Source organism: Gossypium arboreum, chromosome 13 (genome assembly GCF_025698485.1).
Source record: "Gossypium arboreum isolate Shixiya-1 chromosome 13, ASM2569848v2, whole genome shotgun sequence".
NCBI lineage: Eukaryota > Viridiplantae > Streptophyta > Magnoliopsida > Malvales > Malvaceae > Gossypium > Gossypium arboreum.
Genome location: NC_069082.1, coordinates 68,633,069 through 68,646,452, shown reverse-complemented (window position 1 = coordinate 68,646,452; position 13,384 = coordinate 68,633,069). Strand labels below are relative to the sequence as shown.

Sequence of the window (13,384 nt, the reverse complement as noted above, 5' to 3'; positions counted from 1 at the left end):
CCTCAATTTCCTGAACAGGAACAATATGCGTGGGATTAGAGCGGTAGCGCCTCAACATCGAGACGTGAAAAACATCATGAATGTGATCTAACTCTAGAGGTAGCTTCAACTGATATGCGACTGGTCCCACTCGTCTTAAAATTTGATACGGCCCAATAAACCGAGGGCTCAGCTTGCCCTTGCAACCTAACCTCAGAATCTTCTTCCATGGCGAGACCTTGAGAAAAATGAAGTCCGCCACAAAATACTCTATCTCTCAACGCTTCAGATCTGCATAGGACTTCTGCCTATCAGAAGCCACTTTCAGTCAATCTTGAATCAAACGGAGTTTGTCTTCAATTTCTGAAACTAACTCCGAACCTAGAATACGTCGCTCACCCAACTCAATCCAACATAAGGAAGTGCGACACTTACGACCATACAGTGCCTTGTAATGTGCCATCTGTATACTAGATTGGTAACTGTTATTGTAAGCAAACTCTGCTAATGACAAGTACTCCTCCCAACTACATCGGAAATCAATAACGCAGCTCCTTAACTTATCCTTCAGCATCTGAATCATCCTTTCCGACTGACCATCTGTCTGAGGATGGAAAGCAGTACTGAAGTCTAATCTTGTATCCAGAGCCTCATGAAGCTTCTTCTAGAACTGAAACATGAAACAAGGATCCCTGTCAGAGATGATCGAGACAGGTACCCCAAGTAGCCTCACTATTTCAGAAATGTAGAGTTTAGCCAACTTTTGCAGAGAAAGTTCTGTTCTGACCGGAATGAAGTGAGCAGACTTGGTCAATCAATTAACAATGACCCAGACAGAATCCTTCTTAGTGGGTGTTAGAGGCAACCCACTAACAAAGTCTATCGTTACTCCATCCCATTTCCATAACGAAATCTTAACCGGCTGCAGTAACCTTGAAGGTAACTGATACTCAGCCTTAACCTGTTGACAAGTCAAACAGTGAGCAATGAAGTTAGTAACCTCATGTTTCAACCCCAACCACCAATATAAATCTCACAAGTCTCGATACATTTTGTTCTCACCGAGATGCATAGCATAAAGGCTACTATACCCTTCCCTCAGAATCGACTGTCTCAAGTCTTCATCATTCGGTACACAAATCTGACCGCAAAAACACAATACCCTATCCTTATTAGTCTTAAAATTCGTAGTAACACCATTCTCCACCTAACGAAAATGTAACTCCAGAGACTTGTACTCCAACTATTTATCTCTGATCTGATCAATCCATATCGGTTTCACTTGAAGTTCTACCAATAGACTTTGATCATCGAAAAGACTCAGTCAAGTGAACATTGCTCTCAGATTGGTCATAGCCCTATGTCTTGACACATCGGTCATCACATTAGCCTTTCTAGGATGATACTCGATAGTCCAATCGTAATCCTTAAGCAGTTCAACCCATCTACGTTGCCTAAGGTTTAACTCCTTCTAGGTGAGGAGATATTTGAGGCTCTTGTGATCAGTGTAGATGATACACTTCTCACCATACAGGTAATGCCTTCAGATTTTCATTGCAAAAACTATGGCTGCTAACTCCAAGTCATGCGTTGGATAATTTTCTTCATGAGTCTTAAGCTGACGAGACGCATACGCAACTACCTTTCCGTTTTACATCAGAACACAACCCAGACCCATATGTGATGCATCACTGTGTACCACGAAGTCTTTACCAAGCTTAGGCTATATTAGAACAGGAGCTGAGTTAAAATTATCTTGAGCTTATCAAAGCTCTCCTGCTGTGCATCAGTCCAAATGAAAGGAACTCCTTTACGTAGTAGTTTAGTCATCAGAGCTGGGATCAAGGAGAACCCCTCTACGAAACATCGATAATATCCTGCTAACCCTAAAAAGCTACAGATTTTAGACACATTCTGTGACACCCCTAAAGTGACCCCAGTCAGAAAGTGGTTTCGGGACCACAAAACCGAGTCATAAAAATAATTAACCATTATATTTGATGCTTATTATATGTATATAGGCATGTGTGAAAATTTCATGTTTGAATTTTGTTAATTGTAAGTGAATTTTGCTAAATAGGATTTGTGTGAGAAAATTTAGAAATGTGCTAGGCAAATGTTAAAGTGGCCTATTGATGCATCTTAGAAAATGTTGTCCTTGCATGTCAAAATACCCAAAAGATGAACTAGTGGCCAGCCATGCTATGGGATTAACCATATTATAAACACTTTGTGATAATGGGGTATGTAGGAAACAATAAAAGAAAAAAGGTTAGTAATAAAGAAATGAAAAGGAGGGTGATGAAAACAAAGTTGTCTCATCCATGTTCTCCCCCTCCATTGCCGTGGGTTGAAGAAAGATAACAAAAGGAAACAAAAAATGCATGCTCATCCTTCTTCTTGATTGCGAATGTGGGAAAGGGAATATTGAAGAGGAAAAACCAAGGTAGTCGGCCATGGCTATCCTAGTTTAAGGTATGCCTTGTGATTTTCTTTTAATTGACTATGAGATTAGATTGATAAGTGCATAGCTTATTTAACCCATGGTTTAATTTCATGCATCAATAGACAAATGTCCATTCGGCAAGTGCTAAATTGGTGTTATTTTGATAAGTTTTTTGAAAGATGTTAATTAATTGTTAAGTGGCTTAAATGATGTTTGAATGAGTAGAGTTCATGGTTGAAAAGTATAAATTGAAAGTTGCCGTGTGAGTGTATATACATTTTAGAAAGAAAGATGTTGTTGTTTAGTTGAATTTTCATTTGATAAATGTTCATTCGGTCAAATGGGAGAAGAATGAGATGAATTTAAATGTTGTGGTTTATTATATTTTAGTTGCTAAATGAAGAAAAATCGGCTAACAAGGAGTACTAAGGCCGAATATGATTTTGAATATTAGTGGTGTAGTTGCGAATTTGAACTATGAAGTTATTGAGTAATGTGTGTGTTTTAAGTGATAGAATTGAGTGAATGCTTGGAATGTGATATGTATGAATTATGTGTTAAATTAAGGTTTGCTAAGCTAGCTATTAAGATGAAGTGCAAATGTTAGTAATGGATTGCTAGTGTATATATGTGTACTAGCCGAGCTTTGAATTTAAATAATGGTTGGAGCACCATGTGTTGTAGTGAGATTATTTGAGTGAAATCATAGATATTTATATGATGAATTCGATTGTGGATATACATGCTTAAATAATATGCACACATGAATGAATAGATAGCTTGGTGTTGCATGTATTCGGTCATAAAGGTGCACATGAGGAAATGTTAGATTAATTGTATTAAATTGCTCAATGTGATTAAAAATGCGTATGACCATTTTGTGTTTGAGCTAAAGGTGGCCATATGACCTATCAAACTCCTTGTCATATTCGGCCATAAGCTAGCATAATGAGACTTTAATAAGTTAAATTTGTTTGAATTAGCTTAAGAGCAAAGAGGATCAAAGTTGGATAGGAGAAAAGAGGAAGTAAACGAATAGCCGTGGACATCTAATCGCCGACCACTTCTGAGGTAAGTTTTAAGCGATTGAACGTTGAGTAAATTCAAACATAATAGGACATAATGAGTTGATTTAATAAGATATGATGTGGCCATGATAGGTCTTAAACTCAAATGGTAAGTTCATATGTGTTTGGACTTGGAAATTTAAGAGCAAATTGTAATACTTTGCTTGGACAGCAGCAGTAATGTGATTTTAGAAAATCACTATAAATTGTTGGTGTGGAATTATAGGCTGAATAAAATATGTAATCAAATCTTAGTTGGTCTAGTTTCCTATAAAAGAGACCGTGGAAGCAAAGAAATTTCCTATAAAGAGATATTTAAACTTGTGTGGGGCAGGGTCAGAATGACTCCGAAATCCCCTGTTCTGTTTTAAGAAAATCACTATAATTTGTACAAAAATGGTTACAAGATAAAATTTATATGCTTAGACTCCTTAATGAGTCTAGTTTCAAATTAAATCAAATAGAACATACTTTAAATTCTTTACAATGAGAATTTTGATTCGTAGTGAAGACTGGTCAGGTTAGTCAAACAGTGAAACAGGGGAAACTTTAAGAAATATCTGGTATTGATTGGCCAAACCTAAAATTCTGAAAAATTTATGGATGGAAGATATATGAGTCTATATTCAGGGAAAATTAATGGCAAGTGATTTGGAGCCTTGTAGCTCCGGTTATAAATAATTTAGTGACCATTGCTCAGGAAAAACAGCTTGTAGTGAATATGTGATTTTGTTGTAAACATTGATAAAACTTGTTTTAGTTGCTCATAAGCTATTGATTAAACCCATACTTGAATTCTAATTCGTGATATTGTAAAATGATATATGAGTGTTAGATGGATCTTTGATAATAAAATTTGTGAAATTGTAAGTTTATGAGTATTCGAATATGAAATGATAGTATGGCGTGAAATTGAATTATTCATTGGAAAATGATTGATGTAGATTCGGCCAAGACCAAGTCTGTACATGATAGTATATGTGGTATGTGAAGTATATTTGAATAATTGTGATGTGAATACATGAAAATTTATATTTTGATTTCAGATTTTACGCAATGAATGTGAATGTGTATAAATATGAGATAAGGCCTAATGGCCGATGTGATGAATGTGAAAGTGTATATATGTGATAAGGCCTAATGGCCAAAGTGATGAATGTGAAAGTGTATATATATGTGATAAGGCCTAATGGCCGATGTGATGAATGTGAAAGTGTATATATGTGATAAGGCCTAATGGCCAAAGTGATGAATGTGAAAGTGTATATATATGTGATAAGGCCTAATGGCCGATGTGATGAATGTGAAAGTGTATATTTATGTGATAAGGCCTAATGGCCGATGTGATGAATGTGAAAGTGTATATATGTGATAAGGCCTAATGGCCGATGTGATGAATGTGAAGGTGTATATATGTGATAAGGCCGAATGGCCAATGTGATGAATGTGAAAGTGTATATATGTGATAGGGCCGAGTGGCCAACGTGATGGATGTGAAAGTGTAGAAATGTGATAAGTCCCGAAGGGCATTTGTGTCGAGATTATATCCGGTTAAAACCCCGCAGCCTTATGCGAGAATATTATCATCGATTAATGACCGAGGCTTCGTGCTCGTACTATATCCGAGCTCTAATGACCCGATGACTACGTGTGGAGATTTTGTCCGGGTAAGCCCCGAACTAAAGGTTTTGCTGAAGATTCAAGTAAAGCGTAAGATCATGCGACTTCACAGTGACAATTAGTAATAAATACGTTCAATGCATTAAGTTGGTCAGGTATGTATTTGAGATTATATTTAAGTTTGATTTAGACTAAATCACAAGGTCGTTATGTGATGCACATGTGAGTAAAGCAATAAGACTGTTCTATGATTATTGTGCATTTGGTCAATGTGGAAAGTCAGGTAAAAATATGTAATGTACCTATGATCATAAGAGGTCACCATTAAGTGAGAATTTATCTGCCTATTACATATGATGAGACGTGCATATTCGGACAAGGGGATGGTATGCCCGAAGGAAGAGTGAAATAAAAATACGAACAACTATGTTATAATTTGATTGTTATTTGTTGATACTGCTTGAAACTTACTAAGCATTGTAATGCTTACTCCGTGTACTTTGTTTCCTCTGTTTTATAGATCTCATTTGGAAGCTACAGGCTCGGGGATCGTCAGCAACTAGTCACATTATCACCATCCACTGTTTGGTACTGCTACGTTTTAGAATATCTTATGGCATGTATAGAATAGACTAGTAGTGAGAGGATATTTTGGTTAATGTATAGGACTACCCTTTTGTTGTAGGTCATGTACCTTTCGGTTTTGTGTAAATTTGGATAGCCATGCGAAAATGGCTTAAGTATACTTTGATCATAGCATTATAATCTTTTTGTATGTCGATCGTCGAGAGGTATGGAAATGTTGGTAAGGGTTAGTCATGGGAATGGTTATTCATGATCACTTTTGGTATATGTATGACAAACTCTAGTTGATCCATGGAGGATCATGAAATAGGTAAAGTTTACCTTAAAAATAGATGCTGGCAGCAGCAGTGATGTGGATGTGAAAAATCTCTAAAAATAGTAGGAATGGAATTAAATAGCGAATAAATTATGTAATCGAACCTTGATGAATCTATTTTCATAGGAAAGTAACAAAAATTTCATATGAATAGTATATTATGAGATGTTAAAGTTTTCGTGAGACAGGGCCAGAACGGTTTCTGGATCCCCTGATCTGACTTTGGAAATTCATTATAAATTAACCAGAGACATTTAGAAGTCATTCCATATATGTATAGATTCCTTTTTGAGTCTAGTTTCTATAGAAACAAACGGCATCAGTATTGAAGCCCTGTACAGGGACATATCCAAATCGTAATGCATGAAGATCAGTGTAGTCACACCCTGTAACCGGGGAGGCTTTAACTAATAAACTGTACTAATTGGCCTGACCAAAAATTCTAGAAAAAAATATGTAGATGGATATATGAGTCTAGTTTCAGGGAAAAATTTCAAAACTGATTTTCGAGTTGTAGAACTCAAGTTATGATTTTTAAAGTGACAGTGACGCAGTCAGCCAGTCGTCTGGAAAATTTTTAAATGGACTGTGAGAGTAAATGAATTAAGTCGTTTAGCACCTCGTGTTCGACTCCGGCAACGGTCTCGGGTACGGGGTGTTACACATTCTTTGGCTGTTTCCAACTCAACACAGCCTTAATCTTATGGGGATCAACACAAATCCCTTTAGCCGAAACCACATGTCCCAGAAATGTCACTTCTCGAAGCCAGAACTCAAACTTGTTGAACTTCGCATACAATTGTTTCTCTAGAAGAATCTGTAGAACCACTCTGAGTTGCTCATCATGCTGATCCTCTGTCTTAGAATACACTAATATGTCGTCGATGAACACCACTAAAAATTGATCCAGATAGGGTTGAAATACTCTGTTCATTAAATCCATAAATGCCGCCGGTGCATTAGTCAAACCAAAGGGTATAACTAGGAACTCGTAATGTCTATAACGAGTCTTAAATACCTTCTTATGTACATCGGCCTCCTTAACTCTCAACTGATGATAGCCCGAACGCAAATCGATCTAAGAAAACATAAAGGCCCCTCTGAACTGATCAAATAAATCATCTATCCTCCGAAGTGGGTACTTATTCTTGATCTTTAGCTTGTTCAACTGACAGTAGTCGATACACATCCTCATTATCCTATCTTTCTTTTTCACGAAAAGGATAGGTGTTTTCCATGGAGACACACTGGGACGAATGAACCCACAATCCAACAACTCCTAAATCTGAGCCTTAAGTTCTGTCAGCTCTTTCGATGCCATTCAGTAAGGGGTGATAGACACCGGAGCTGTACCAGGAATCAACTCAATCCCAAACTCTACCTCACGGCTCAGAGGCAACCTCGGTAACTCCTTAGGAAAGACATTCAAAAAATCTCTCACAGTTCTGATATCCTTAACAGAAGAGTCCCCCGGATAAAAAATATTAACGTAGACTAAGAATGCCTGACACCCTTTTCAGACCAACTTTTCCACTACCAAAGCTGAGATCACATTAGTCAAGTAGTCTCGTCACTCCTCAATCACAATTACCTCGTTGTCCTCATTGGCTGTCAACACAACCCTTTTTGTCGTACAATCCAGACTTACTCGATGCTTTACCAACCAATCCATCCCCAATATCAAATCAAACTCTCTAAACGGAAGCTCCATCAAATCAACCCGAAATATTATCCCTTGAACCTCTAACGAAACGTCTCTATACAAGTTACTAATTTGAATAGATTGCCCCAAAGGACTCACAATAGTCACCTCATTAGAAGTATCCTCGACCGAAATCCCTAAAGTTTCAGAGACAGTGCTAGCTACTGTCGAAACCCTTTTTATTATTTTGAAAACAATGGGGATCAACTTTGAAAAAAAAAATGTGGAGTCGCCACCAATCTCTTGATTTAGGTGTGATTGGGCCACCTGTTAAAATGCTTTATTCATGCAAAATCAAAAAAGTGGGTTCGGGAGTCGATTACGCATGAGGAAGGGTTAGCACCCTCATTACGCCCAAAATTGGTACCAAACTGATTTGATGCTATCCTTATGCCAAAAGGTTTTTTTTTTTAAAAAAGAAAAGATTTTCCAAAGTATGATTCTTTTTAAAATGTTCGAGTAGTTTAAGTTAGGGGTCAAAATTCTCTCATTTCAAAGATATGCAGTATCATACCCAGCACGATTGGATACGATCCCTTATACCTTTAAAAACACGATTGATTTTTGACTTTTGAAAACTTATACACTAAAATTATAAAAGGTTATCCAAATATTTAGTTCACCGGAAAAATCATACCCAGTACGGTTGAGCACGATTTTCCGAATTCCCAAATGTTGGATATTGCCTTATTTCAGAATTTTTGAGTGATAAAGAAAATTGGAAATTTGCTTAAAACACGTTTATTCGTTTTCAAATGGAATGCTTAATGAATTGTATCAAAACATTTGTATAAAAAAAAAGGTTAGTGAGTATGAAATAATACACGCACATATAGTACAATAAACCTCACTTAATAAATCCAACAATTATGTACAATTATTCTAAGTATAATGTGACCAAAAATTCTTTAAGCATGGATAGTGAATGATTAATACAAAATGATATACACAATAATTAACATGACACAATATAAAATGAAGCACAAAAATATGTACAAAATAAAATGGAATTAGAAATCAATATAATATAAGACATTTTCAACATAATGATGAATTAATTAACACATCACATAAATTGACAAGTTATTATGAAAGCCAAGGATATATAATTATTTGAAATAAATATTGTAGATTAAAACATTTGAATAATATGTAAAACATTTCACACAAATTTAAAAAAATGACAATAGGCATGGTAACTTAAACAACATATAAAATACAAAAGAAGAGTAAAACACATGATAAAATATAATGTACATAATAAATTCATAGTACATATATATATAAATAAATTTAGGTATAATTATTTTTTATATAAAAAATGAAATTAATAATGTATCAAAAAAATATATAAATTATACATGTAACGAAATATAAAAAATATAATTATATACATAAAAAGGTAAAAACTATGTTCAGTAAAATACATAAATTTAGTGATGCATATTCATAAGACTATATTTATAAAGGAAAATTTAAAACAAATAATATAAAACATAATTTTTATGTAAAAAATTGATTTGGATTGATGGAACATATAAATAATACATATGTAAGGATAATGTGAGAGTGTATACAATAAATAAGTTATATGATTTAAAATATGGTTCTTAAAAGAAATATATTATACACATAAATAACTTAAAATATATATATATACATAGGAAAATATTTACGTAAAGTTATATAAAAATAATAACATGTACCATAGTAAAAACGATTTAATATGTATTATATCCATGTGAAGACACTTTAGAAATAATTGTATATTTAAATAACATGGAATTATAAAATTAACTTTAATTTTACCATAAAATATATATGTGAAGAAATTTTGGAAATGACAGAATGTTAAAATAACATGAAATGAAAAATATGAATTAAAAAACTTAATTTTATTTGTACATTTAATAAAAATAATTAGGTACAAATTTAACAAGCATGGTTTTAATTGAAACAAAATTAAAACAGGAGAAACAATTTACAAATAAGATAATTATAAAATAGGATCAATGTGCCACGTGCGTAAATGCGCGGGGATTGGAATTGAAAATATCCCGCGCCCACAATACTGTACTAGACCGTGGATCAAAGTGAAAAAAATGCACAAATTAGAAGGCTAAATTTAAAAAATGGGTAAGCTAATTGATTGCTAATTTAAAGGTTCGTGCAAAGGGAAGGATTTGTTGCATAAATTGACCATTTTAGGCGCAAAAGGCCCCCCCACCCTTTTACACGGTGCCGTTTCATTAGCATGTCATTTAAGACCTATCTTTTCCTAAATCTATTTTCTAAACGCAGCCCCCACTTCACCAAAATTCATAGCCCTAAAAATCAATTTGTTTGGGCATATTCCAGCAGCCACCGAGTACACCACTTCATCAGGTGGTCGATGGCACTCTAGCGACAATCGATGATGCCTTTAGGCCCTTCCAACTTCGATTCTCAGCGAAGAGGACAGAGATCCAAGGCTGATTTGCAAGGTAAGACTTGCCTTTTTATTCTCTTTGTTTCAGAAAACCAAATGATGAAAAATACTTGCAGGAAAATTGATAGAAATAATAGAAAAATTAAAAGAATAAGGAAGATCACCTTTCCAGAAATTCTTTTATTTTTGAAATTTTCTAAATTTGATGTATGTATATTGTATGTGTATGCGTAGAGTGTGCGTAATATGCCTTTTTTTTGCAGGTACATTTGACGGCTTTTTATAGCCAGATTTACAGAGTAAATAAAAAATAAAATTACATTTTCTTGCTGTCAATCGCTGTAAATTCTGTTAGCTTCTCTCTCGTGCATTCCTTTGCTGTTTATTTTCCTTCTCGTAGGTTCCGTTAACGTGGAGGAACGGAGGTGCACGTACGATGTAGTGAGGCCACTCATGAAGGCTGCGGCACGAGGCTACTGACTTAGGGTTTCATTTTCTGTAACTGAAGCTTGGATTATTTGGGCTATTGGGCTGTGTATTTTGTTGGGTTTAGGTTTTTTTAATTTGAGCCCGTTATTTTTGGTTGTTGGGCTATGTAAGAAATGGACATTGGACTTTATTATTATTGTTATTTTTTATATTTTGATTTGTTTTTTAGTTTGTGTAAGCCCGGGCACAAATTGGGTCTTACAGCTACATAGAAGTGTGTAGAGCCTATATCAATCAATGCCAAATAAGATACATTAAATATTAAAAACGTACCCGTAATAACGTACGAAGCATCTTGGTCGTCATGATAACGAGCAGCATAAACCAAAGTAGGCTGCCTCGTCTCAGTCGATCCAGCACCTCTGTTTGGTGCTCTCTGTCCTCGGCCCATGCCGTTACCACCCCTGGCTTGACTCGGCCACAAGATAGTTGCTGAACTACTCTTAGCGGCTGTACAGTACTAGAACCCTGAGCTTGCATCTGATCAGTTCTCAGTGGACAGTCTTTAACACGATGCTTAGTTGAACTACATCTTAGACATGCCCAGTAGTTCTCCAACATTCGCCCGGATGGCATCTACCACAATGCCCAAACAATGCCACCCCAGTAGGTGCAACAAGAGGCCCATCTCTCATTGGCCCATCAGATTTGGCCTTTTTTTTAGGCCTCAACCCAGAACTTGAAGGCTCTAAATCCCTCTTGTTCCTACCCCTCTCGCGATCTCTATTCTGGTGCTCTGCGCGTTTAACATCCTCAGCAATCTTGGCCTTCTTGACTAGAACAGCTAACTCATGCTCCCTCTACAGAGCTATTAGTATCCTCAGATTATCCCTAATACTGTCTTTAAAACGTACACATCTCTCGTACTCAGTCACCACAGGCCTCGCCCATAACGGCTCAATCTCAAGAATTCGGCCTCATACTCGACCACTGAACGGTCACTTTGGGTGAGATTAAGGAACTCAAGCCTCCTGGCATCAATGTAGCTGGCTCCTATATACTTACTCTGAAACACAGTTTTAAAATAGTCCCAAGTCAATCGGTCGAGCTGAGTGCCCTCCTTAATCATCAGCCACCATTGATATGCTTCCTCGCGAAGCAGAGAAACAGTCCCTTTCAATTTCTGCTCAGGGGTAAAGTCCAGATCATCCATTATTCTATTCTTGGCCTCCATCCAGTACTCAGCCACGTTAGGGGCGACTCCAACGACAATTCTGAATAACTCATCCCCATTGGACCGGAGTCGTTCTGTAACTGACCCCCGGCCCCCAGCTCCAGTGTTGGGCCCAGCGACCCTCTCTAAAATCCTCAGCATAGCCTGGGACAATGCGTCATCCCCGGCTGTGTGATCATGAGACCTAGCCTCTATAGCAGGTAAAACCAGCATCTCGCCCGTATCAAGATTCGACATGCTGCCACGACCTCTAGTACCCCATCCGTAGATACCTCGTGTGCTCATTGCACATTCCGGAATTTATCTGTATTAATAGTTTTATACATTAGTCAATAGTTCTAATATTTTATTAACAGATATTTTATACCATATAGTATCAGAATGCTCAAAGTCGGTTATCGCGAGTAGTAGTCTCACTACAGTTTTCAGTTTACACTACCTAGAGTGTTTTTAGTGTGATATACTACCTAAAGTAGTTTCAATATATTCTAATAATACTTTCAGACATTCTAATTAGAGTTTCAGGAACTTACAAGATCGGCGCTGGAGACTCGGTGTACCACATACTTAATCAAAAATATTTCAAATTATTTCTTTAAAACCAAGTTTAAAACCCAAATCCATAGTCGAGTTTTGCAACTTGACTCTGATACCACTTAATGTAACACCCCAAACCCGGCCTAGACGTAATGGCTGAATCTGGCGATATCACATGGAATGGAATATGTAGTCTAATTTATCGAGTGAAAACCCTTCCATTTTATTAGTCTTTAATTAACTCAGGAAAACGCATATTCGTTTTACGGTTCAAAACGTGATCTTTTTAGTGGAAGCTTGTGAACTTTTTATTTTAAAAAACCATTCATTTTAGGAAAACTTTAATTTCGAGAAAACGTCATGTGTTTGTAGTGATAAATCTGGAAACCAAAGTGTCATCCCATATCTAAACAAAAACCCGTAATGGCCATAATTACATCAAAATTTCCCAAATAAAAACTAAAACCATGATAAGCATAAAACTATAAATTTATCATGAGGCAGAAGTAGTGGTCACCTTTGAATCCTCTGTTGCTCCAATCTTTCTAATCCTGGGGATTACCTGAACAGATCAAACAGAAAAAAGGTAAGTTTTCGTAAACTCAGTGTGTAATCCCCACAGAATACGTGCACATAGCATAATAACATAAATCAATCATGTATATACAGTTTGAGCCTGAGCCCATTACAAAATCAATGTGGGCCTTAGCCCTCTCAGATACAAAATCAAATATAACTTAGGGCCTTAGCCCAGCTCAGGTACAGAATGTAGATTAGAATATCAGAATCCTACCCACCAGCCTCTACACACCATCTCCATCCAGCCCTACACACCATGTGGGGATATAATCAACCCACCCATCCCTACACACCATACTGTATCGAATTAAGGCACATAAGTAGAATAGTGTAGCTGAGCTGCCAGGTAACAGGTTTAAAGCCTTTTAGACACTTCTTCCGAAATATCTTCAACCCCACCTCGATACAATGCATCATAAACATATGGCATGTTATAATGCAATTTAACAGATCATACAATCG

General features: G+C 36.3%; 1 protein-coding gene and 1 long non-coding RNA gene across 2 annotated transcripts; one reads left to right on the top strand and one right to left on the bottom strand.

Moving 5' to 3' along the window:
- Positions 1-9,945: 9,945 nt before the first annotated feature.
- Positions 9,946-10,783, top strand: LOC108462990 (uncharacterized). Its single transcript, XR_001867971.2, has 2 exons — positions 9,946-10,198; positions 10,407-10,783. It is a non-coding gene; the product is annotated as an uncharacterized LOC108462990 (long non-coding RNA).
- Positions 10,784-11,165: 382 nt separating this feature from the next.
- LOC108462484 (uncharacterized) lies at positions 11,166-12,091 on the bottom strand. Its single transcript, XM_017762425.1, has 2 exons — positions 11,561-12,091; positions 11,166-11,432 (listed from the first exon to the last, which is right to left on the bottom strand). Exons 1-2 carry the CDS (start codon positions 12,089-12,091, stop codon positions 11,166-11,168), a joined length of 798 nt encoding a protein of 265 aa, XP_017617914.1.
- Between the last annotated feature and the right edge of the window lie 1,293 nt (positions 12,092-13,384).

Bases quoted from the DNA above. Each gene is read 5' to 3' on its own strand.
- LOC108462484 (XM_017762425.1), bottom strand. From the start codon at position 12,091: ATGAGCACACGAGGTATCTACGGATGGGGTACTAGAGGTCGTGGCAGC. The intron at 11,433-11,560 runs GTCGAGTATGAG...ATAGCTCTGTAG, and splicing joins CCCAAAGTGACCGTTCAGTG to AGGGAGCATGAGTTAGCTGT.